The 27,557-nt window shown below is 43.0% G+C and overlaps 1 protein-coding gene across 2 annotated transcripts in view; it reads left to right on the plus strand.

The window, feature by feature from the left end:
• Window positions 1-27,321, plus strand: part of LOC126249757 (protein turtle homolog B-like) — a 472,837-nt gene extending 445,516 nt beyond the window's left edge. For both annotated transcript variants that reach the window (XM_049951444.1, XM_049951445.1), the window contains one exon: window positions 26,869-27,321. In XM_049951444.1, the coding sequence (XP_049807401.1) occupies window positions 26,869-26,972 (104 nt within the window). In that variant the 3' untranslated portion in view covers window positions 26,973-27,321. The remainder of the gene's footprint in view (window positions 1-26,868) is intronic.
• Window positions 27,322-27,557: the final 236 nt, after the last annotated feature.

Below are 27,557 nucleotides of genomic sequence, written 5' to 3' on the forward strand. Positions count from 1 at the left end.
TTTTGCCTGCTTCATTTACAGCATTTTTATATTTTCTCCTTTCATCAATTAAATTCAATATTTCTTCTGTTACCCAAGGATTTCTATTAGCCCTCGTCTTTTTGCCTACTTGATCGTCTGCTGCCTTCACTATTTAATCCCTCAGAGCTACCCATTCTCCTTCTACTGTATTTCTTTCCCCCATTCCTGTCAATTGTTCCCTTATGCTCTCCCTGAAACTCTGTACAATCTCTGGTTCCTTCAGTTTATCCAGGTCCCATCTCCTTAAATTCCCACCTTTTTGCAGTTTCTTCAGTTTTAATCTACAGTTCATAACCTATAGATTGTGGTCAGAGTCCACATCTGCCCCTGGAAATGTCTTACAATTTAAAACCTGGTTCCTAAATCTCTGTCTTACCATTATACAATCTATCTGATACCTTTTAGTATCTCCAGGGTTCTTCCATGTATACAGCCTTCTTTTATGATTCTTAAACCAAGTATTAGCTATGATTAAATTATGCTCTGCGTAAAATTCTACCAGGCGTCTTCCTCTTTCATTTCTTAGCCCCAATCCATATTCACCTACTATGTTTCCTTCTCTCCCTTTTCCTACTGATGAATTCTTGTCACCCATGACTATTAAATTTTCGTCTCCCTTCACTATCTGAATAATTTTTTTATCTCATCATACATTTCATCAATTTCTTCATCATCTGCAGAGCTAGTTGGCATATAAACTTGTACTACTGTAGTAGGTGTGGGCTTCGTATCTATCTTGGCCACAATAATGCGTTCACTATGCTGTTTGTAATAGCTTAACCGTACATCTATTTTTTTATTCATTATTAAACCTACTCTTGCATTACCCCTATTTTATTTTGTATTTATAACCCTGTACTCACCTGACCAGAAGTCCTGTTCCTCCTGCCACCGAACTTCACTAATTCCCACTATATCTAACTTTAACCCATCCATTTCCCTTTTTAAATTTTCTAACCTACCAGCCCGATTAAGGGATCTGACATTCCACGCTCCGATCCGTAGAACGCCAGGTTTCTTTCTCCTGATAACAACTTCCTCTTGAGATATAGAACGTTAATAAGTTTTAAATGCAAAAATTTCAGAGGCATAACTTTTCAACACGCCCTCGTAGTTTCCATAGCCATTCTTCCATAGTCATAGGACTTCCAAAAGAATATTTTTTCTAATTCTGAAATGTTTCAGTCACTGATCTCGAAAAAAAAGGAGTTTCACAGAATTTCACCTCAATTTAACCACATTACTGCCGTGTAACGTGGGAGATTACCCGACAAAGATTCTGCCTTATCTTGGAAAGACTTGAATTGATGGTGTTTGATTCCATAACATGGAACGAAATTGGCAACAGAAATTACAGGCTTCATCACACAGGACAGATTCAAATATCCAATGACTTTCCTCAAACAGCTTTCTGATGAAGAACCCAATACAGTGTCAAGGATCTGGTAACACCACTGGCTTCACATTTTCATTTTAGCCTTCCAACGAAATCTACGTATTTGTGTCACATATTCCTTCCCTCATGAGTATCAAACAAACTTAGGTGCCTTTTCCGTAATTGATATGGTAAATTAAAAGCAATATCTTCAGTTTGATGCGCTACCATATTTGCTAAAAGAGTGACTCCATTTCGTTCTTCAGTTTTCTAGGGTAAGAGTTCTTCAACTGCAATTAAAATGCACCTCTTTATGTAATCACCGCTAGCGAATGATTTGCCCTGTTTGGCGATTTCATCGCCAATTCGTAAACTTTCTGATGGCATCACCTTCCTAAACACGTTTGCTTAAAATGGTTTGTTGAAAACAAAGTCTACGTTTCAGTGCTTCGAGCTTATGTTCACGCAGCTTGTCACTTAGTTTATGAGACTGTGTAGCATGTCTTTTTTCGTAGTGGTGACGTAATTGTATTCCTTAAGAACAGCAATAGCTTCGTTACAGATAACACACTTTCATTTGCTGTTTTTTTCTACAACGAAGTATTTTATGGCCTATGTCGTGTTGAAGATACGACACTCAGTATCTAATTCTCTCTTTTTAGTTTCGACAGACATTTTGCACACTTATTCGAAAGGAAGAATACTTGAAATAACAACTCAGCAAAAATACAGCTAGAGAGTCGCTGATAGCTGCCGACAGACCGATCATGCTGGCATCTCTGTTACTCATGAGCGACTTAAACAAGCAGGAAGAATCGCGCACTACTTCAAAAAAGTCTCACTCAAGCGCGGGTCGAATTAAATCCCTTCGCAAGTCGCAACTGGCCCGTGGGCCGTATTTTGGAGGCCCCTCTTCTATAGCGTCCTGCTTAGCGGAGCTAAAATTTTGTTTCAGCACAGGAAAATTCTAAAACTCATTGGTAGGTCTACCACAAACAGAAGTATAGGTTCAAATGGATCTGAGCACTCTGGGACTTAACATCTGAGGTCATCAGTCCACTAGAACTTAGAACTACTTAAACCTAGCCGGCCGATGTGGCCGAGCGGTTCTAGGCGCTTCAGTCTGGAACCGCGCGACCGCTACGGTCGCAGGTTCTAATCCTGCCTCGGGCATGGATGTGTGTGATGTCCTCAGGTTAGTTAGGTTTAAGTAGTTCTGAGTTCTAGGGGACTGATGACCTCAGATGTTAAGTCCCATAGTGCTCAGAGCCATTTGAGCCAACTTAAACCTAACTAACCTAAGGACATCATACACATCCATGTCCGAGGCAGGATTCGAACCTACGACCGTAGCGATCGCGAGGTTCCAGACTGAAGCACCTAGAACCGCTCGGCCCAACGGCCGGCCACAGAAGTGTAGATTTCGTGTTTACAGTTGCTGTTACATTGAGGTGACAAAAGTCATGGGATAGTGATATGCCCATATACAGATGGCCGTAGTATTTCGCACGCAAGGTAGAAAAAAAGGGCTGCACATTGGTGCAGCTGTCATTTGTACTCAGGTCATTCGTGTGAAAAGCTTTCCGACGTGATTATGGCCGCACGATGGAAATTAACAGACTTGGACATTCCATTTCGGAAATCGTGAGAGAATTCAATATTCTGAGATCCACAGTTTCAAGAGTGTGCCGAGAATACCAAATTTTAGGCATTATCTCTCACCAGTCAACAAATGGGCCAACAGTCTTTACTAAACGACCGAGAGCAGCGGCGATTGCGTAGAGTTCTCAGTGCTAACACCCAAGTAACACTTCTTGAAGTAACAGCAGAAATCAGTTCAGGACGTAAGAGGAACTTATCCGTTAGGACAGTGCGGCGAAATTTGGTGTTAATGGGCTATGGCAGCAGTTGACCGACGCGAGAGCGTTTGCTAACAGCACGGCATTGCCTGCAGCGCCTCGTGGGCTCGTGACCATATCGGTTGGACACCGGACGACTGGAAAACCGTGGTCTGGACAGATGATTACCGATTTCAGTTGGTAAGAGCTGTTGGTAGGGTTCGAGGTCGGCGCAGACCACACGAAGTCATGGACCCAGGTTGTCAACAAGGCACCGTGCAGGCTGTCGGTGCCTTCTTAATGGTTTGGATTGTTTTTACAAGGAATGGAATGGGACGTCTGGTCCAACTAAGCCGATCATTGACCGAAAATGGATATGCTCTGTTATTTAGAGACCATTCACAGCCATTCAAGGACTTCATGTTCCCGAACAACGATGGAATTTTTATGGGTAGCAATCGCGCCGTGTCACCGGGCCACAATTTGTTCACGATTATATTGAAGGATGTTCTGGAAAATTCGAGCGCCCGACGTGAATCGGAAATGGTTCAAATGGCTCTAAGCACTATGGGACTTAACATCTGAGGTCATCAATCCGCTAGACTTAGAACTACGTAAACCTAACTAACCTAAGGACATCACACACATCCATGCCCGAGGCAGGATTAGAACCTGCGGCCATAGCGGTCGCGTGGTTCCAGACTGAAGCGCCTAGAACCGGCCGGCCGACGTGAATCCCATCGAACGTTTATGGGACATAATCGAGAGGTCAGTTCGTGCACAAAATCCTGCACCGGCAACACTTTCGCTATTATGGACAACTGTAGAGGCACCATGGCTCAATATTTCTGCAGATGACTTCCATGCCACGCTGAGTTGCTGCAATACGTCTGCCAATAAAAGGTCCGACGCGATATTAAGAGGTATCCCACGACTTTTAGCACCTCAGTGTGTGGCTTGTGCATGTTGTCTATATGAATCTGAACATTGAAAGCTATCACTATACCGACAAGCATTCACCCATTTATTAGGAGCGGAACTGTTTAGTTCGCTCTCAAAACAAAAATGCACTGATGGTTAGTAATTGCTGCTCCCTCAAGCCTCCATCCGTTACCTACTAACGTACCAGCGGAACAATGTGAATCACCAGTGAGATATAGCGTTAAAACTATAGCACGATATAAAGATGACAATGATTTTGTATATCGATGATATAAAAGAGCCGTGCGACCGCCGGGAGAGGTGAAAATGAACTTGTTTAGATTAACATCAGCCAATACACTGCTGAAAAGAATTAGGGGAAGATGACTTTCGGCATCTGATATACACAACTGTGCAATAATTGTGTACTGGATATACTACCAACGTAAGCAAACCAAAATATCGTTCCTGGGCGACACAGCTAGTTCTTTATTCCCATGAAGGAATGAGTGCTGTCGACAAGGGATCTCAGATCGATTCCATATTCCCAGATTTCCAGAAGGCTTTTGGTACCGTTACCCACAAGCACCTATTAATCAAATTGCTTTCATATGGAGTGTCGTCTCAGTTGTGTGACTGGATTCGTGATTTCCTCTCAGAGAGGTCACAGTTCGTAGTTAAGTACCTCGGAATTACAGTTACGAGCAACTTAAATTGGAAAGACCACATAGATAATATTGTGGGGAAGGCGAAACAAAGACTTCGCTTTGTTGGCAGAACACTTAGAAGATGCGAAAAACCCACTAAAGAGACAGCCTACGTTACACTTGTCCGTCCCCTGCTGGAATATTGCTGTGCGGTGTGGGATCCCTACCAGGTAGGATTGACAGAGGACATCTAAAGGGTGCAAAGAGGGGCAGCCCGTTTCGTGTTATCGCGCAATATCACTGATATGATACGCGAGTTGGGGTGGCAGTCACTGAAACACAGGCGGTTTTCTTCGCGGCGAGATCTATTTACCAAATTGCAATCACCATCTTTCTCTTCCAAATCCGAAAATATTTTGTTGACGTCCACCTACATAGGGAGAAATGATTATCATAATAAAATAAGAGAAATCAGAGTTCGAACGTATAAATTTAGGTGTTCCTTTTTCCCACGCGCCATTCGAGAGTGGAATGATAGAGAAGTAGTATGAAAATGGTTCGATGAACCCTCTGCCAGCCATTTAAGTGTGAATTGCAGAGCAACCATGTAGATGTAGATGTATATCTTTACCTTTCACAAATTAAGTACACACCAACATAACATTACATCTTCGTTCATTTACATAGCAAGGACTAAAATATCCCACAAGCGACGAAAACAAAATGGACACAGTAATTCATCCGGTCATTATGGGTGCTTTTCACTGTAATTTTAGAGTTTTAATAAAGCGTATGCCCTTCGTGAGCGTTAAGTATCGCCTCACACCTATGTGCCATGCTCCGAATAATCCTACGAAGGTCACCATGTGGTATTTGTTCTCATTCTTGAAAGAGAGTCGCTGAGAGTTCTCGGAACAGGACGACCACGAAAACGACTGTCAGTCATATCCCACACATGCTCGATGACACTTACGTTGGGACTCTTCGCTGGCTATTCCACTACTTCAATGTCCAGGCTTCGCAAAATATCCCTGATGACATCCACCTCATGGGCCCTGGCATTATCGCGCATGAGACGAAATTCAGGGCCAAAACCGTATGCAGCAACCGCCACATGGTCCAACAGAATTTGTTCGATGTACTGCCTGGCGGTAAGGCGATCATCGGCAACGACAAGATCCGTACGACTATCATCAAAGTTGGATCCCCACACCATCACAGAACGTTGCCCATATCTGTCGAACTCCTGGACAACATCTGACAGGTACCGCTCACCACGTCGCGTTCACACACTTACACCGCCATCACTAAGAGTCAGAGGAAATCTGGGATAGTCTATGAATAACACATTTCGCCACTGATGAAGTTACCAATTGACATGAGAACGGCAGAACTCAAGGCGAGTTTCACGATGTAGTCGTGTAAAGCGGGGCACTCGAAGAGGACGTCCAGGTCGTGAGGTTCTTTCTATTAACCAGTTCCTTAGAGTCTAATTGGACACAGCGGCTCCAGTGGCCCTTCTCAGATAATCTTGCAGTGCTATGGCGGCAGCAGTACGGCACCGCAATGCAGAGATTGCCACAAATCGGACTTCAAGGAGGGCTTGTAATGCGTTGCCGACCTTGTCTAATTCGCCCTGCGTACTGACCTGTCTGTCTGTAGCGAGCCGCCGGCTGGAGTGGCCTTGCGGTTCTAGGCGCTACAGTCTGGAGCCGAGCGACCGATACGGTCGCAGGTTCGAATCCTGCCTCGGGCATGGATGTCTGTGATGTCCTTAGGTTAGTTAGGTTTAATTAGTTCTAAGTTCTAGGCGACTGATGACCTCAGAAGTTAAGTCGCATAGTGCTCAGAGCCATTTGAACCATTTTTGTAGCGTGCCACAACCTATGAACGAAGAATGCAGAGACTTCGGTATCTGGAACAACAGGACGGAAAAATCTATCCTTCTTCGATGAAACTATCCTTGCAACTTGCACTAGATTAAGACGTCGCATTGCATGTGCTTGAATGAATAAAACGTCCACGAACGACAACTTCCGTCTACTAGGGTGTGATTCGCCACACCTGCAACGTATTCGTTCCTCCGGAACGTTCCATCGCAGCCATTTTACACTGAAGTCATTGCTCATTAATAGCTCTACCCGGACAGGTTGTGACTCGACGCTGGAACGTATTTCACTCCTTCTATCACAGTTAACAGTCCGCTTCCACATCTCAGTGATCAGCGTGTCTGACTGCAATATAGAGGAACCGGTTTCGATTCTCGGTACTGCCAGGGGTTCTTCCTTGGTGGGAGGGCTGGAACGGAGTGCACTCAGCCTCGTGAAGAGCTACTTGCGTGAGAAATAGCGGCTGCAAGGCCAAGAAAGCAGACAATGGTCGGGATAGCCACGTGCTGAGGCCACGCCCCTCCATACCGCATCCAGTGACGCCACTGGATGAGGATGACACGGTGGTCGGTCTGTCCAGATTGTCCTTAGGGTCATAATACGGACCTTTACTTGTTTGTAACAGTTAAAAGGCGCAGACAACCGAGCGCAGAGTCATTCCACTGCGCAAGAAATGCCACCGTTCCAGTGTGGAAAGCGTGACACGTTTACAGCTCCAAGAGTGGTGTTCGTTCTTGAGTGCAGCCCTGGACTAGCGAAATATGCAAATATGATTTACTACAGCAAAACGAAATACAGAAATTTTACAGTTAACTTTGGTGTGTAGTTGCATGAGGTCGTTAACAATGAATAAAAGAATGCTAATTATTTGTGAAAATATTTCGCTGTAAGAGACGAAAACAACAAAATTGTACAGTCCAGTATTTGTGGTCAGATATGGCGTGTTTCAAAACGACTGTGAATAAACTGAGAAAACATCTGAACTGAAGGCAATGAACAGAAAATCTACATGCAAAATACTACAGCAGGGCTGGCCACGGCATGCCAAGCTGCACGTGGGCCAAGTGCGCATGCTGCGTGCGAGCCAAAACTGTGCATGTCTCGGTTTTGCTCGTTCCTTTCCGTACGTACTCGGTAGAGCGCGACATTTCATTTAGTACTACGGTATGGAATTTTTAGGTCGGAATCGCTCTCTTCAGTTCGACAGAATCGTGATGTCAGCTTTGCTTTTTGTTTGTTGTATGTAGAACGTTCACAGGTCCAGTGGCTGTTTGCACAAAAACAGGCAGTCTAGTGATCTATCGTCACAAGCCCTTAAAAGTGACTAGAAATAACGGAAGAGAGGAATGTGAATTCTCAATATATATTATGCAGTCGCATAAGCGACGGGTACTGCAAATTTGCTACGAAACGATATTACAATACTATGCAGAAAGAATTTAAAGATTTAGTTCGCAGTGAAAGAGCAAAAAACTACAACGATCGACAGATGAGAGTCGTTGTTCTGTACATCAAGAAGCATTTTGAGCTAAATTTTCAGGCAACCAGCACGTGAAGAAACTGGTGGTATGAACAGCAAAATTTCTGAATCCCACACTTAATAAGACATTGTCACGTTGGTTAAATGAAGGGGCATGCCTCAAACAGTTTTTCAATTTAAAACTCGCTTTTGTTGAATTTATGAAGGAAAAAGGAGTGCAGGAAAGAAAATTAGAACGTTTGGAATGGATTGCAGACCTCACATTTTAAGTTGACTGGATAGTACACTGCCCACAGTAAGACACAGCAAACTGAGAAACAACAAATTTCTGATTTGATGTGGATACATCTAAAATGAAAATCGCATTGTGGAAGGGGTAAATTCTGACAAAAACGTTTCTTCCATTTCCCTAAGCTGATGGGCGTCAAAGAAAACGCGAAATTTGAAAAAATATTGTGGCTTTGAAAGGCGTACAAGCATACTTCCCTAAAATGGCTACGAAGTCTTTCGCGACGTATTTCTTGAGTAAAAATCTCTCGGTGTACATGCCGCGTCAAATCAGGATAAAACTCCAAGCTTTCGACCACTACCTCCATGGTCGTCGTCAGGGCTAAAATTGACTGTCGTGAACTTTTTTTTTTTTTTTGCCTTTATTGTATTTCAATTCCCCATCTGGGCGGGCTGGCAGCAGCATAGGCGCTGCTCTTCAGCCGAAAGACATAGAAAAAAACAATAGAAGACATTTAAAAACAGCAAAGGAGAGAATAAGGTGAACATAGATATAAAAAAGGGGAACATCATGGAAGACAATAGACAAAAAACGGGGTGACTGTAAAATGGAGATAAAAAAAACTGTTTAAAAGTAGCACACACAAAAAGCCACACACTGCGACAGTTAAAAGAACACAAGGCACAGTATGACTGGAGCATAAAGGTAGCGACGGATGGCATAGCACATAACGTAACACTGACGGCGAACCTCAAGGCAGGACACAATTTAAAGCACACCTCTTGACGCACACGAGAAACAGCACTAAACAACACTGATGTGGCACACTGATGAAGAGCAATACAGAGGATCTGCCAGGCGCTAGGAGATGAGGGAGACCTGAAGAAGTGAGGGAGGGGAAGAGATGGGGGAGGTGAGCGGGGGGCGCGCGGAAGAGGGCCAGGTAGGGAGGGATGTGGGAAGGAGAGAGGCAAGTATGGGGTGCAGGGTCTCAGGGGAGGGGGGGACGGAGGAAAATCCGCTCTGGGAGAAGGAGGAAAGAGGAAAAGGGGGCCCTGGGGAGAGGGGGGGGGGGAACAAGGCCAGGTTATAGTTGGAAGGAAATGTCGTGAACTAGCGAGGTTCCCACTTTTATATGCAAAGGACGGCTTCTGATTGGCTGGAAGACGTCAGCGATATGGCGCGTAGTGAAGTGGTGCCCTCTACTTCCATAGATGTAGTTGCTATCCCGCGTTGCTTGCAGCGCCATCCCTTGAATCAGGAGGTAAAGTGCGAGAAGTTTTTCTCTGCGATTTTTCTTTATCCAGTGCGCTCTTCCAAGTGTTGCTAAGTGCATAGCCATTGTCTCTATTAAAGTTATTATCGCTAAGTCTAATTTCGACTGCTTCCTGGATCACAGAGTCCCAGTAATTCGATGTGTGGGCTATTACTCTGGTTTCTTCAAATAAAATCTTATGCTTGTTAAGCAGGCTATGTTCAGCCACCGCTGATTTTTCCAAATACCTGTATTTCAGGTGGCGTTGGTGCTCGATGCAGCGGTCGGCAGCGGTTCTTACAGACTGGCCCACGTAATTCTTGCCGCATTCGCAAGGAATAGTATAAATTCCCGGCACTCTTAAGCCGAGACTATCTTTGACTGGTCTCAACATTTCCTTAATTTTCCTAGGTGGTCGGAAAACTGGTTTTATTCCAGTCAGTCAGTTTTAGCCCTGACGACAACCATGGAGGTAGTGGTCGAAAGCTTGGAGTTTTATCCTGATTTGACGCGGCATGTACACCAAGAGATTTTTACTCAAGAAATACATCGCGAAAGACTTCGTAGCCATATTAGCTTCCTCTACGGGGAGGACATAGCGCGCAGCGTTCGTCACCTGGAGAAGCTGCGCCTGAAACAGTCTCAGTTGCTGAGCAATCTGGCTTTTTTACAACGCTGTCGTGACAAGGAGGTAGTACCGAAGTTTGCAGTCGTCAAACACCACATCAGAAGCGCTGCAGTAAACAGAATTTTACGAAAGACCAGCCATGCTATTGTGAAGGAGAGGATACGTCATACCAGGTATGAACTAGACATGAACGCTCGCCTGTTATTTAGTTGCCATTTATTTCTGGCCGAAGTCCTCTCACCATTGGACTGGGAATGGGTGGATATGACTTTGGCGGCACACCAACGAGCCAATTTAAGCAGGACTACGGCGAAACAGGCCGATAAATTTGAGCGGCTTAACCGTGATCAAGGAACTACTGGGTCCAACGGCATTCACCGCACTGTTATCAACTTCTCTGACAAGGAACTTGATGAAGCTACCATCTCGGCTCTCAGTAAAGGATTGAACTTTGCCCCAGCTCCACGTAAGTTACCGGTGGTTGAGATCATTAGTGGAGTGGAACAAGCAGTTCGTCATCTTCCTCAAGAAGCAGCGGATGACGTAAGGCTTGCTACTAGCCGGATTTTAGCGACATCCAAGCCGCCTAAATCAAACATCAGCAGAGAGGAGAGACAAGGACTGAAATTGTTGCAGGAGGATGAAGATCTAGTTGTTTTACCTGCTGACAAGGGGAACGCCACGGTAATCCTCAATGCTACAGATTACCATAAGAAAGTTGGATTATTACTGGAGGACAGCACATACCGGGTTCTCAGGCGGGATCCCACATCGGCGCCCAGCAGGAAGACAAGGGAGCTACTAAAAAACTCTGGCCTCTCCGACGAACTGGTGAAGAACTTACGGCCGAGAGCACCTCGACCACCAAGACTGTACGGTTTGCCAAAGGTTCATAAAGAGAACGTCCCGTTGAGACCGATTGTTAGCGCTATTGGCTCTCCTACGTACAAGCTTGCAAAGCACTTAACTAAATTGTTGGTGCCTATAGTTGGTCACTGCCCACATCATATTAAAAATTCAAAAATGTTTGTTGATATCATAAAACAGATGAAGATAGGCCCAAGTGATATCATGGTCAGCCTCGACGTGGTTTCTCTGTTCACCAAAGTACCTGTGGATGACACATTACAACTGTTGGCTGCTCATTTCTCCTCAGAAATTTTGAAGTTGTTCCGGCATACCTTGACGACCACTTATTTTTTATACAGTGGAAATTATTATGAAATGACGGATGGAACAGCCATGGGTTCGCCACTGTCACCAGCAATAGCGAATTTTTTCATGGAGGACTTCGAAGAACGAGCCCTGAGCAGTGCTCACCTCCGCCCATCATGCTTCTACAGATACGTCGACGATACTTTTTTAATCTGGCCACACGGCAGCGACACGCTGCAGCAGTTCGTCGAACATCTGAATGGTGTACATCCAAACATAAAATTTACATTGGAGGTAGAGAAGGAAGGGAAGTTACCTTTTTTAGATGTGTTGGTAGAGCGAAAGCCGGATGGACGACTGGGCCATTCTGTGTACAGGAAGCCAACCCATACAGACTTATATCTGCATAGCCATAGCTTCCATCATCCGTCTCAGAAGAGAGCTATGCAGAATACTTTAGTACACAGAGCCAGGACTATTTCCGACAAGGACCACCTCGTTCCCGAGATTAACCATTTGACGACTGTTTTCAAGAGGAATGGTTATTCTGCCGGTGAAATTAAATCAGTATTGTCCAAGAAAGTAAGACACGATGCCGGCCACATACAAGAAGAGGACCAACACATAGCGCGGCTTCCTTTTTGCGGTGCTACAACGAGCAAGATAGACAGAGTCCTGAAGAGGCAAGGAATAAAACCAGTTTTCCGACCACCTAGGAAAATTAAGGAAATGTTGAGACCAGTCAAAGATAGTCTCGGCTTAAGAGTGCCGGGAATTTATACTATTCCTTGCGAATGCGGCAAGAATTACGTGGGCCAGTCTGTAAGAACCGTTGCCGACCGCTGCATCGAGCACCAACGCCACCTGAAATACAGGTATTTGGAAAAATCAGCGGTGGTTGAACATAGCCTGCTTAACAAGCATAAGATTTTATTTGAAGAAACCAGAGTAATAGCCCACACATCGAATTACTGGGACTCTGTGATCCGGGAAGCAGTCGAAATTAGACTTAGCTATAATAACTTTAATAGAGACAATGGCTATGCACTTAGCAACACTTGGAAGAGCGCACTGGATAAAGAAAAATCGCAGAGAAAAACTTCTCGCACTTTACCTCCTGATTCAAGGGATGGCGCTGCAAGCAACGCGGGATAGCAACTACATCTATGGAAGTAGAGGGCACCACTTCACTACGCGCCATATCGCTGACGTATTCCAGCCAATCAGAAGCCGTCCTTTGCATATAAAAGTGGGAACCTCGCTAGTTCACGACAGTCAGTTTTAGCCCTGACGACGACCATGGAGGTAGTGGTCGAAAGCTTGGAGTTTTATCCTGATTTGACGCGGCATGTACACCGAGAGATTTATACTTCCCTAAACTTTTTGAGGACACTGCCAATCTTACATCCGCTCTCGGTCTGTGTTAGAACCGTTTGCTGTTTCAGTTGTAAGCAGCCCTGTGCATGTGCACATGAAGCTGATTGACATGCAAGGTTATTCCTGTTTTAATGACAAATCGTTTTACGTCAAAATTGTCCGGGATGTCTACATTGCTTTCCTCAGTTAGAGTTTCCACGTCTCCATAATGAGGCTGCATAAGAGCTGCAATATTTCGATCGACATATTTGTTCAAAAACCCTTAATGGGTATGAAACGAAATAAGTCACAATTACGTAGCGAACTTGGTGCGAAAATCTGTGAAATGGTCTGTATCTGTCAGTATGCAGACAGTTTGTTCCAGATAAAAATTACATTACGTCTCCATCACACCAAAAATTATTAAATGATACTGACAGTTCGTTTTGTTGTTGCGAAAAGGGAAATAAAAAAAAACGAGTCGTACGCAGTGCCATATAAACGCGACGCGCTCGCAAATTCCCCTTTTTCCCTTCCTCTCGCTCACACAACGTGGTGTCTCGGTGGGAGAAATGTGCATCGAGGCTGAGCGCAATGCCATTCATGCCCAGGCACTGCTCGCGAGCCAAATTCTTGATCGCACCTGTGCTATAGTAATGCGAACTATTTTCCTAATGTCAGTGTACCTCATAACCTATGTGGAACCTACTAAATAATTTATAGGTTTCGGGAACCTAGTACCTCGCTGGAATTGGAACACTGTAACCTATTACCAGTCATTAATACTTCAGCTAATCCCCACTGCAAGCCCACTTAGTGCCATGGATTGTTGTGTCAAGCACGCCGTCATTATGACGGGTAATAATGCACGTGATTATGCAGTGAACTTACTTGGGATACAATAGGATAAATGGCGTTAGAAAATCTGGAAATTTGTGGTAAGGACTTTTGGGACCACACTGCTGAGGTTATCGGTCCCTAAGCTGACACACTATTTAATCTAACTTACGCTAAGGACGACACACACACCCATGCCCAAGGGAGGGCTCGAACCTCCGACAGGGGAAGCCGCGCGGACCGTGACAAGACGCGTTAGAAAGCGCGCCTACCCTGCGCGGCAATGGCGTAACTACGGTCAGCCATGGACCCAATCGGTAGACGATCTGTGCATGAGGTTGCTGAAAGAAAATTATTATCTGTCTCAAGCCAACATGGTACCGCTCAGTGCGACTTTACATCGGTATTTGTATTAATGAGAGAGTTTTACACACTCTGTGGATTGTTAAAGGACGTTGTAGTTGGGCTACAGCAACGCACTGTACATTTGGTGATAACTGTAGGGGGCAGCTGTTTTTAAACCAATCATTCAGCATTAGTAATAATAACTAAAGTGCGAACTAACGACGCACGATTATTATCGATATTTACAAAATATCGGTGTGGGTATCTTAAAGATCGGTGTCTCAGTATCAATTCTGTAGGCTTTCAAACATCGTAAAGTCGATTTTAAAGACGAAATATCCACCTTCGATGTTGGTAAAGAAACAGACTATCAGTTACCACTTTCAATAATTATTTCGTCACTTACACTGATCTTCTTCTGAATATATCACGTAACGACGTCAGTGCAGTGGTTAATGGAGCAAAAACATAATTTGAAAGAAAGTTATAAGTCGAGCGTTGCCCCCGTACTCAATTTGGTAAGGAGTGACAATGTTCTTGAGTTGATTACTGCTCTGCAAAGGGTTGTAATGTGGTTTCAACAAAGCGTAGTAGAAATAATGAGCTGAGAAAAGAATTAAACCTCAAGCTAAAGTGTCATGGGATACCTCCTAATATAGTGTTGGGCCTTCTTTTGTCCAGTGCAGTGCAGCAAGTCGACGTGGAATGTCGTTGGACATCTTGTTTAAAAAATACTAAGCCATAATAATCCTACAGCAGTCTATAATTGCGAAAGTGTTGCCGGTGTGTGATTTTCTACACGAACTGACCTCTCGACTGTTTCCCATAAATGTTCGGTGGGATCATATCTGGCGATCTGGGAAGCCAAATCGCTCGTTCGAAGTGTCCAAAATGTTCAAGCCAGCTGCGAACAATTGCGGCCCAGTGATATGGGGCATTGACATCCAAAAAAATTCCATCGTTTTTTTGGGAACAAAATCCATGAATGACTGCAAATGGTCTGCAAAAAGCGGAATGTAGCCATTTCCAGTCAATTATCGGTTCAGTAGGACTACACGACACAGTACATTCCATGAAAACCGATCTCAAACCATTATGGAGCCACCACCAGCTTGCACAGTGCTTTGTTGACAACTTGGGTCCATGGCTTCGTGGGATCTGCGCCACACACGAACCCAACAATTACGTCTTACTAGCAGAAATCGAGGCTCAGCTGACCAGGCCACGGTTTTCCAATCGTCTAGGATCCAACCGATATGGTCACGAGGCCAGGAGAAGCGACGCAAACTGTGTCGTGCTATTATCAAACGAACTCGAGTCCGTCGTCTTCTGCCATAGCCCATTAGCACCAAATTTCGGAGCACTTTCCTAACTGATACGTTCCTCGTACGTCCCGCAATGATTTCTGTGGTTATTTCACGTTATTGTCTGTTAGCACTGACACCTCTTAGCAATCGCCGCTGTTCTGGAGCGTTAAGTGAAGGCCGCTGGCCACTGTGTTTACCGTGGTGAGAGGTAATGCCTAAAATTTGGTATTCTCGGCACGCTCTTGAAACTATTGATCTCGGATTACTGAATTCTCGCACGATTTCTGAAATGGAATGCCCCAAGCGTCTAGCTCTGCCGACCATTCCGCGTTCAGAGTCTGATAATTCCCACCGTGCGGCCATAATCAGGTCGGAAACCTTTTCACAGGAATCATCTGAGTACAAATTACAGCTTCGCCAATGCACTGTACTTTTATACCTTGCATACGCAATACTACGGCCATCCGTATATGTGCATGTTGCTAGCCCATTGTCACGTCCGTGTTATTCAAGAAGTATCCACTAATTAAACGTTCTACATGACTTAAGGATTTTTGCAGCTGCGTATAGCCATTTGCTGACTTGATGGTGTATCACCCATGCTAACAGCCGCAGATTTTTTAGTTCTGGCATATGTTTGTGAATATTCTGCGGCCTGCGGCTACTCTTGAAATTTGCTTAGGAAATGTACGTTGTTACCAGTAAAGTAATCCATACAATAAGTACGTAGAAAATCAATATATCTGGCTTGCAACACATGCAAACTATTGGAGAGAATCTGTAGAGTAACATCATAACAGAAACCAAACAGAATATGTTAACACATTAGCTTTTTCAGGACGCTTAATGAAGTACGAAGGCCATCAAAATTATCAAAATTTGCTAGCAGCTGTTGAAACGACTGTTAGAGTAGATTAGCACCACGCTGTTATATTACAGGAAAACAGAGTGAATATTACAAAACAGTAACAAAAAAGGAGTAATTTTATAACTGGAATGGAGACCGAACTACCATCATAGTTCTGTTATTATCTGAAAGTCTGCCTTTTAGATCTTAAACAAGATCTATTAGAAGTGTAGAGTCACAGTGTCAGTACTTTCCACCCGAACCTAAAAAAAATGTACTCAAATATTTGAGCTGTATAGTAGTATTGTCGTCTTCTAATAAACTGTCCTAAAAGCATAATAAAGCAATGATTACTACTGAACAGGCCGTCACGTGGGTTACGTGTCAATAGCGTACCTGGTATGTATCGCTGCCGACTACGCAGCTTGCTCATGTTCAGCAACGGAGTTTTTGCAGCAACTTCGCTATGGTATTGTAGAACCTTAACGGTTGTCGAGTGGGTGCTGAAGCAAATATGCTATTTGACTGGAGGCTTCCGACTTTTGCCGATTTCTGCCAACTGAGGACTAGAGTGAAGCCGTTTAAGAACGAGCACTGCTAATTATTTGATAGAATAATAAGTGAAATGAGAAACAAATCTTACATGTGAAATACCGTTTCCTCTCACTTCAATTTCCTGTTAGAAACGTCTTAAATACGAAATCTGTATCTTATTTTGAAAAATGTAGAGGAGATTTTGGTAACAAATATAGTAGAAATACCGGTACAACTGAGCTAGTTAACTAAATAGCGGCTTTCAGATTCTGATGGAAAGAGCTGATGAAGAGCATTGACACAGATTCTCATTTAGATATTTTGAAGTTTTTTTTTAAGTATAGATTACGAGATGCTTATCCAAACATCGAAGTGGCTTTGAGGATATTAATTACAATTTCAGTCATTGCTGCGTGTTTTCAACGTAGTTTCAGCAAATTAAAGACGACAAAAAAGATCGATTAATGCTGTCAAATTCAGCTCTCTGTGGATAGAACACAGCAGCGCAGCTAAATTGATTTCAACGACGTTATCAATGAGTTTACTTTTCGAAAAGCAAGGAAATAGAAACTTCAGTTAGAAAAAAACATCATTTTTGGAAATAAATATGTTCGCAACACCTATTTATAACGTGTTTTCATTTATTTCCAATTATTAATTTAAGCACTATCAATAATATATGAGGAACAAATATAATATGTTATTTATTATAAAATATATGAAAATCATTGTGCGTAGCAGACATAAAAGAAATAGGACATATATTTTTTTTACTTCCAATTTTTTAGAAAGTTTACACAATTTTTCCTTTATTTACAACAACGATGCATTTAATTAATTGTGTGTAATGCTTTTCATCTGCTGTTGTGGTCTTCAGTCTGAAGACTGGTCTGATGCTGCTCTCCATACTAGTCAATACTGTGCAAGCCTCTTCATCTCTGCATAACTACCATAATCTACATCCATTTTGTTTCTCCAGAACTGTCCTGTAACGTGTTTAACATTCCAACATGCAGATCCAACTAGTAAGTGAAATCACTAGTGCTGCAGGAAAGCTGCAAGCAATGATAATAAATGCCAATGACTACTGTTTAATTAGCTCTACTTCTTTTCTTTTTGGTATGGTGTAGCCGGTCTTGTAATGTGGTGCAACCTGGGGCTTTTAGCTGGCTGGCAAAAGGTGAGAGTCACTATGGAACTGCACAGGTCATAAAAATGTTTTGTACTGTAGCCAAAGTGTCAATTGCATAAACACAGGGAATAGCACTGTGCCATAGGAGCACAGCAGGAGCGCCTAGTAAGGCAGCCCACCCCATCATAAACCTTCATTGTGTCCAAAGCAAAAAGCAAAGATAAATTCTGAAGGACATCAAAAAACACAACACGGTTAGCATGAGACAATCCAGCATGAGGCCAGCTCAATTTTTTTTTAAATTTTGGAATGATATTCTGCTTGGCTCATAATAATTATTTTGGTAACATGGGACAGATCCTGCGTGCACCTGTGTATATGAACGCCTTTCCATTGGTCATAACTAGATATCTGTTACATAGTGGGGGAGATTTTCTGCCTTCTACCCTGCTCCAAGGGAAAAATGTACTTCATTCGTTAGTCACGGCAGAATCCGTAAGAACAAAGAATTATTTAATTATCATTGGTCAGAACTTGCAATGTCTGTTACGATTGGGCAGTGAGATTCCAGTCTGGCAGAACCAGCTAAGTCTTGTAGAGGAGAATAAGAAGTTGCTTCTACTTAGAGCATCATAGTGAACAGTTGCTCCTGAAACATCGTAGAAGAAATTTCTCCGCAGGGCTTTTTGCAGTACACTTCGTCTTAGAGTAGCAGAGCGATAAGTCTCTGACTTAGAGCAGAACTCAGATGTTATGGCTGAACTTAGAATTCTCAGCAATTACCATAACTAGCTTCTGCTCTCGTACTTCATTAGAGTGATAAGACCGGCCGGAGTGGCCGAGCGGTTCTAGGCGCTTCAGTCTGGAACCGCGCGACCGCTACGGTCGCAGGTTCGAATCCTGCCTCGGGCATGGATGTGTGTGATGTCCTTAGGTTAGTTAGGTTTAAGTAGTTCTAAATTCTAGGAGACTGATGACCTAAGATGTTAAGTCTCATAGTGCTCAGAGCCATTTGAACTAAGAGTGATAAGCGTGGACTGCGTTTGCATTCACTGAACCAGGGTAAGTGTGGAGTCATTTATCTTCCACCAAAGTTGCGTTTGGCCGATCTAATTTTCACAGCCAGCCAGCTTCCTGCACCCACTATGCTCTTAGGTGAGAGCACTACTATTTGTTCACACTTATCCGGAGATTTTCTTTAACTTATTCCGCAATCATTGTTCATATTCACGAATACAGTTTTATATCATTTTTACCATGTATACATCCGTTTGTTCCAAGGCTGTCGTATGTGTTTTCAATCCTTAGTCCTTGTAATACTGTGTTCTTGAGTCAGTCGATTAACAATTTTTTATGTACTTTAGCAATAAATCATACTGTTGTTGTGACCCCTAGCTACTTTCCGTTGTCTAATAGAGCCCATTATCATTATATCTGTGTGAGGTGCAGTACCCATCTTTTCATTCCTGACTGAGGCAGCCCTGGTAATTTAATTAGATGAGCCACTATCCTCTGTGTGACATTATATTTCCTTTTTAATTTGCGTAGGCTTATGGGGAGTTATCGAACACTGTAGGTCACTGTGGATAGATTCTGTATCATCTCATGGGTACGCTAAATAGCTCAACCGACACTCCCGAATTTTTTACACCCCCCCCCCACCCCCCGCCAGCCTTATTTCCGTTACCAAACTCATAATTCCTTGATGCCTCAGGATGTGTCCTACCAACCAATCCCTTCTTTTAGTCTAGTTGTGCCTAAATTTCTTTTTTCTGTACTTCGATTTATTCGTTATCCTATCTACCCATCTAATCTTAAGCATTATTCTGTAGCCTGATATTTCGAAAGCTTCTGTCTTCTTCTCTGAAATTCCTTTTCTCCACGTTTCACATCTATACAAGGCTACACTCTAGACAAATACTATCAGGAAAGATTTCCTAATACTTAGGTATATATTAGATGTTAACGAATTTCACGTATTCAGAAAAACTGTTCAGGCTTACCAGTCTCAATTTGTTTCTTCTGTACTTCAGTAATCATCAGTTATTTTGTTGCCCAAATAACAAAACTCATATACTACCTTTAGAGTCTCATTTCATAACATAATTCTCTTAGTATCACCTGATATACTTCTACTATAACTCATTAACCTTGTTTTACTTTATTGATGTTCATCCCATGGTCTCTTTTCAAGACTGTATCCACTCCATTCAACTGCCATCCAAAGTGCTTAGCCATCTGTGATAGAATTACAATGTCATCAGCAAACAGCAAAGTTCTTTTGTCTTCTTCCTGAACTTTAATTCCCTTTCAAAATTTCTCATTCGTTTCCTTCACAGCATGCTGAATGTACGGATCGAATGACATAGGGGATGGGCTACCCCTCTATCTCACTGCCGTTTCAACTACTACTTCCCTTTCATTTTCTTCGAGTCTTATATGCAGTCTGGTTTCTGTATAAGTCGTAAATAGCCTTTCGGTACCTATATTTTATCCCTGCTATTCTTAAAATTTCAAAGAGTGTAATCTAGTTGGCATTGACAAAAGCTTTTTCTAAGTCTACAAATGCCACAAACATAGGTTTGCCATTTTTCAAACTATCTTTTATGAACCTAGTATACGCCATAGGGTCTCTATTGGCTCGCGCACTTGCACATTTCTCCAGAATCCAAACTGTTCTCCTCCAACGTGTCATGGGCCCGCATCTCGTGGTCGTGCGGTAGCGTTCTCGCTTCCCACGCCCGGGTTCCCGGGTTCGATTCCCGGCGGGGTCAGGGATTTCCTCTGCCTCGTGATGGCTGGTCGTTGTGTGCTGTCCTTAGGTTAGTTAGGTTTAAGTAGTTCTAAGTTCTAGGGGACTTATGACCACAGCAGTTGAGTCCCATAGTGCTCAGAGCCATTTGAACCATTGTGTCATGGTTGGCTCTCCCAAGATTTACAGCGATTCTGAGGGAATGTCGTCTGCTTTAAGAATCTTTTTTCCACTTAGATCATTCATTGCTCTGTCAAACTCTTCTCACATTATATCTCCCATCTCATTTTCACCTAGTTCCTCTTCCCTTCCTGTAACATTGTCTTCAAGTTTATTTCCCTTGCAGAGGTCGTATGTATATATGTCTGCCATCTTTCATCTTTTCCTTCTTTGCATATCACTGCCATGCTATCTCAGCTCATGGTATTCATACACTAACTTTTCTTTTCTCTAAAGGTCCCTTTAATTTTCCTATAAAATGGTTCAAATGGTTCTAAGCACTATTGGACTTAACATCTGAGGTCATCAATCCCCTAGACTTAGAACTACTTAAACCTAACTAACATAAGGACATCACACACACCCATGCCCGAGGCAGGATTCGAACCTCCGACCGTAGCAGCAGCGCGGTTCCGGACTGAAGTGCCTAGAACCGCTCAGCCACAGTGGCCGGCTAATTTTCCTATAGACAGCACCTATCAGCACTGGCTTGCTATCTCACCTCATGGTATTCATACACTAACTTCTCTTTTCTCTAATGGTCTCTTTAATTTTTCTAGAGACAGCACCTGTCTTTCCTCCAGTTATGTGAGCTTCTACATTTAAATGTCAGGAAGTCGTTTCTGGAAGTATTTGTTTGGAGTGTAGCCATGTATGGAAGTGAAACGTGGACGATAAATAGTCTAGACAAGAAGAGAATAGAAGCTTTCGAAATGTGGAGCTACAGTAGAATGCTGAAGATTAGATGGGTAGATCACATAACTAATGAGGAGGTATTGAATAGAATTGGGGAGAAGAGAAAGTTGTTGCACAACTTGACTAGAAGAAGGGACCGGTTGGTAGGACATGTTCTGAGGCATCAAGGGATCACAAATTTAGCATTGGAGGGCAGCGTGGAGGGTAAAAATCGTAGAGGGAGACCAAGAGATGAATACACTAAGCAGATTCAGAAGGATGTACGTTGCAGTAAATACTGGGAGGTGAAGAAGCTTGCACAGGATAGGGTAGCATGGAGAGCTATCCCCGATGTTATTCAACCTGTATATTGAGCAAGCAGTAAAGGAAACAAAAGAAAAATTCGGAGTAGGTATTAAAATCCATGGAGAAGAAATAAAAACTTTGAGGTTCGCCGATGACATTGTAATTCTGTCAGAGACAGCAAAGGACTTGGAAGAGCAGTTGAACGGAATGGACAGTGTCTTGAAAGGAGGGTATAAGATGAACATCAACAAAAGCAAAATGAGGATAATGGAATATAGTCGAATTAAGTCGGGTGATGCTGAGGGAATTAGATTAGGAAATGAGACACTTAAAGATTAGATGGGTTGATCACATAACTAATGAGGAGGTATTGAATAGAATTGGGGAGAAGAGGAGCTTGTGGCACAACTTGACTAGAAGAAGGGATCGGTTGGTAGGACATGTTCTGAGACATCGAGGGATCAGCAATTTAGTATTGGAGGGCAGCGTGGAGGGTAAAAATCGTAGAGGGAGACCAAGAGATGAATACACTTAGCAGATTCAGAAGGATGTAGGCTGCAGTAGGTACTGGGAGATGAATAAGTTTGCACATGATAGAGTAGCATGGAGAGCTGCATCAAACAAGTCTCAGGACTGAAGACCACAACAACAACAACTGCTCAGGAGAATATCGTCACAAGGAAATACAAAACTGGCGTTCTACGGGCCCGAGTGTAGATTGTTAGGGTAGGTATGTTAGTGAATTTAAAAAGGGCAGTTAATAGGTTGAATCCAGGTACAGTGGGAATTAATGAAATGCAGTAGCAGGAAAAATATGAATTTTGTTCAAGTCTGTACAAAGCTATCAACACAACATTAGGTAGGGGCAACGCAGAAGCAGATCTAATAACGAATAAGAAAAAAGAAATTTGGGTAAGCTACTGTGAACAGCGTAATGAATGCGTTATCGTGGCCAAGACAGACAAAGCCAACAGCCACCGCAGCTGTACAAGTTTATAGCCTAATGGCTCCGCAGGTGATGAATAGATTGACAGAATGTATGAGGAGATAAAGGTAATTATTCAGGTAGTTAAAGTAGATGAAAATTTCATTGTGATGGGTAACTAGAATACGGTAGTAGGAAAAGGAAGACACGGAAAAATAGTAGGAGAACATGGGCTGAGGGAAAGGAATGAAAAGAGGAAGCCGCCTAGAAGGATTTTGCATAGAGCATAAATGATTCAAAGCCAATACTTGGTTTAAGAATTATCTAAGGAGGTGGTGCACGTGGAAGAGGCCCAAGGACACAGGAAGGTTTCAGACTGACGACATAATGGTAAGATAGAGATTTCGAAACCAGATTTTAAACTATCAAACTTTTTCAGGGTAAGATTTGGACTGCGACAACAATTTTTCGGTTCTGAACTGCAGACTGTAACTGAAGAAACTGTAAAATATAAAAAATTAAGGAGATGGAACATGGATAAAAACTGTAGAAACCAGGTTTTCGAGAGTTTTAGAGGGAGCGTTAGGCAACGTTTGATTTAAACAGGGAAAGGAAATACAATGGAAAACGAATGGGTAGCTGTAAGAGATGAAATAGTGAAGATAACATATGTAAAAAGAGAAGACCTAGTAGAAATCCTTGGATAACTAAGGAGATACTGAATTTAACTGAAAGGGTCGGCGGAAGACTGTGCTAACCCCCAGGGGCGTATTTTACATTAGTACTTGTTATATGTTTGTCTAAATTCAAAGACGAGATGATAAAAACAATAAGACAAAGCAATCTGTATAGCAGACAACATTTTACAAAGGTAGGTATGGATCTGCTACCTACCAGAATGTGGTTCATTTGAGACCACAAGAGATATCATGATCAGATTTTACGATGTTAAATAGCAGGTTAGCATTTTCTTCTGCTGAATTCTTCTATTCTTTTAAGGAAACAATATAGACATGCAGTAAATGAAGCACGCGAAAGGAATTCCTGGTGTCTAAAGATGAGATCGAGAGAAAGTGCAGAAAGATTAAGCAGGAAGGGGTACACGACAAATGCTAGAAATGTAGGTTTGCCTTTCCTTAATCTTTCTTCTAAGATAAGTCGAAGAGACAGTATTGCCTCACGTGTTCCAACATTTCTACGGAATCCAAACTGATCTTCCCCGAGGTCGGCTTCTATCAGTTTTTCCATTCGTCTGTAAAGAATTCGCGTTAGTATTTTGCAGCTGTGACTTAGTAAACTGATAGTTCGGTAATTTTCACATCTGTCAACACCTGCTTTCTTTGGGATTTGAATTGTTATATTCTTCTTGAAGTCTGAGGGTATTTCGCCTGTCTCATACAACTTGCTCACCAGATGGTAGAGTTTTGTCAGGACTGGCTCTCCCAAGGCTGTCAGTAGTTCTAATGGAATGTTATCTACTCCGGGGGCCTTCCTGAGTAGTATTCGTCCATATATCTGAATGGGGGACTACTTTACCTCTAGAATACCTTACCCGAGATGATTCCATCACGATTTAACCACACAATACAGCAGTGTGCCCTCGGAAGGAGGAAAATAAAACAAAGAAACAAAAAACAAAAACAAAAGAAACGAATGAGGTGGCGCAGTTGTTAGCACACGGGACTCGAATTCGGTAGGACGACGGTTAAAACCCGCGTACGGCCATCCAGATATAGGTTTTACGTGATTTCCCGAAATCACTCCAGGTAAATGCCTGGATGTTTCCTTTGAAAGGGCACAGCCGATTTCCGTTCCTAGCCTTGAAACTACCCGAGCTTGTGCTCCATATCTAATGACCTCGATGTCGACGGGACGTTAAACCCCTAGTCTTCCTTTTCTTTTGGATGAAAAAAGTCATGGCTGTAGTTTTCCCTTGCTCTCAGCCGTTCGCAGTACCAGCACAGCACGGCTATATTGGCTAACGTTACAAGAACAGATCAGTCAGTCATGCATACAAGGCCAGATCAGTCAGTCATGCATACTGTTCCCCTGCAACTATTATAAATCTGCTGCCTTTCTTCAGGAACCACGGGATAGTCTGCCCTCTTCACAGATATTCTTTCGTTGTGGTTGCACCCACAGTACAAGTATCTGTATCTATATAGCTCATTTAAATAACATTTTACGAACTGCAAAATTTCCTAAATCTGTGTAAAAAAATTGAAAAAGGTCGTTTTCATGGTGGTGTGGGTATGTCCAGGCTCACATCAGTGCAATTCTGTATGCTACCACGCTATTGCTGCGTGTTGAATTGTGTAGTAGCTAAGTTAGGCAATGGGCGGAAACTTTCCGTACCAGCCCAGAGTCATCAGATTTCCAACAATTCCTTTGTTCCCAGGAAAAAGCCAAGTTATATTGTGCATATCGTAGATACTGGTCCAAAAGTTTGATTTTGAATCTCATGATGGAGAGGCTTGCCATTCATTAATAGTGATATTTTTTTGCTATGTGAATGGGTAGTGTTTTGACTAACGTTGATTATGTTTATCAGATAATTGCTGAAAAATCTGGATGCATAGCCCCTGTTATTCTCAAATAAGTGAAATAAATTATAAAGGATGTGCCATTAAAAATACAGCTTTTAAATGCATAACAAGATACAAATTTATTGAAGAAATTAAATAAGTTAGAAATTACTCCAATGTATGCCACTTGTGATTATCACATAACATGTCCATTTTTGCAATTCATGGGTTTCATGTGTGGCAAGTTGCGCCAGCTTGTTGTAACCAAAGCTCTTTAGCATTCACACGATCCAGTTCACCACAAAAACTCTCTTAACGTGAGGTAGCGATCACCTTCCACCGTCAATCGGTTCTAGCTCCATCTTCGAAATAGTATGGTCGAGTTATGCCCTCAGTCCAAATGTCACAACACACAGTCACTCGTTGTGGATGTAATGGCTTCTCCATAACTACTCAAAGGTCTTCTGCGTGCCCTAACCTTGCAAGTTCGATTCCCACGAAGTCATTCAACAGAAAGTGAGCCTCAAGAGTGAACATTGTTTTCTCGATGAAATTGTTGCCTGCTCTTTTTATCGAAATCACCCAGTGGGCAAATGCTCGGTACTCGTCGTGATCTTTTGGCGTCTCTTCTTATGTCAGTTTGATTTCATGGCCAAAGGTGCTGATCTTTTTTCAGAATTCGTTACATGTTGGTTCTGGGAATACCGAATTGTGGTGAACATCAGCGAATACATTTCACCAGACTTGCAGTGACATTATCTCCCACTATGGTTTTCTGCAGAACGACTACCAAGAGGATGCGTCGAAGGTTTAATATCCACAACAGAGCGGGTTTTCTCAAATCAGTCGCACCACAGTCCACTTAAACGGTGCATTACATTGACCAAACATTTCACAGAGCTTGCGAACAGTCTCTGCCCGACATTCGCCACATTCGTAATAAATTTTCATTATGACGACTTGCTATTACATCGTGAAGCACTCCGTCACTAACAACAAAGAAAAGCGACGAAAATCATGCATCGTTCAGTGCTTCCAACTGACTAGAACGGCAATGGTAGACATTTCAAAAGTTGTGTTCTTTATGGAACAACCTTTTTTAGACATTACCTTCACGTTTTGTACGAATAATATATTTTCTAAAATAGGAGAAGTATTTCTTAAAAGCAGCCCAGAATTTCATGAGTTCTGCAGGCTCCGCACAATCGTATAGTGGTCCTAGCCACATGGCCTCCATTTTGCAGGGGTTTCGCTCTTGTTGTCGTAGCATAAAGATGTGATGTGTGTACAGGTAGCCGGCCGGTGTGGCCGAGCGGTTCTGGGCGCTACAGTTTGGAACCGCGCGACCGCTACGGTCGCAGGTTCGAATCCTGCCTCGGGCATGGATGTGTGTGATGTCCTTAGGTTAGTTAGGTTTAAGTAGTTCTGAGTTCTAGGGGACTGATGACCTTAGAAGTTAAGTCCCATAGTGCTCAGAGCCATTTGAACCATTTGTGTACAGGTATGTGGCCGTAGGCGATGCAGATGGTGGGTAGCGCTGCTGCTGGCTGTAAGCGTGCATTGTGTGTCGGAGGACGTCCACAGGCGATGCAGACGACTGGAGACGCTGCAGGCGGCGAGTGGAGGTTGGTAGCACTGCTAGTGACTGTAAGCGTGCATTGTGTGTGCAGGGGAACGCCCGCAGGCAATGCAGACGGCGGCTGGCGCCGCGGGCAGCGGTTGGCGGCTGCTTGCGCTGCTGCTGGCGGTGGCTCTGGCGGGACGCGCCTTCTGACTGCCTGGTGTGCGCCCACAGTGTTGTGTCTGCAGTGAAACCAACTTAGACAGTAGACTTGTTTCAGGACAATGAAAATACCGTTTAATGTGACAATTATGCAAGAGGCATTACTTGTAGGTGTTATTCTCAACTGTAATTTCTTACGTTCTCGAAGATTCTGTTTATAAAACTGCCCAGTACATCTTTACTCCCACACTCCGTAAACCCTTTTTCTACAATTTGTTTTAGTGCCTGTGACTTATACCGATAGTGTAAGAACGATTGCGTGGCAGGAACTGTTGTATGTAACTTATGTCTACTATTGACAGGTAATCGTTTACCAATAAATGTGAAAGAATGAGTCTGACATTAGGAGTCTGCACACCCAGCGTCACATTTTGATATGACGTAACATGTGTATCGCCAAATGCCACGAAATTTTGACAGTTCACTATAAAGCAGCGAATATACAACATGACACACGCATCAAATCAAGTGAGTGCTAGCACAACTCTGGCCAAAGCCTAGTCTTACGCTGCGCATAGGGCCAGCTACCTCGTGGTAAGACCGAATCTTATATGCTTTGCCGGCCAGGTGGTCCTA

The sequence above is a fragment of the Schistocerca nitens genome, chromosome 3 (genome assembly GCF_023898315.1).
Source record: "Schistocerca nitens isolate TAMUIC-IGC-003100 chromosome 3, iqSchNite1.1, whole genome shotgun sequence".
NCBI lineage: Eukaryota > Metazoa > Arthropoda > Insecta > Orthoptera > Acrididae > Schistocerca > Schistocerca nitens.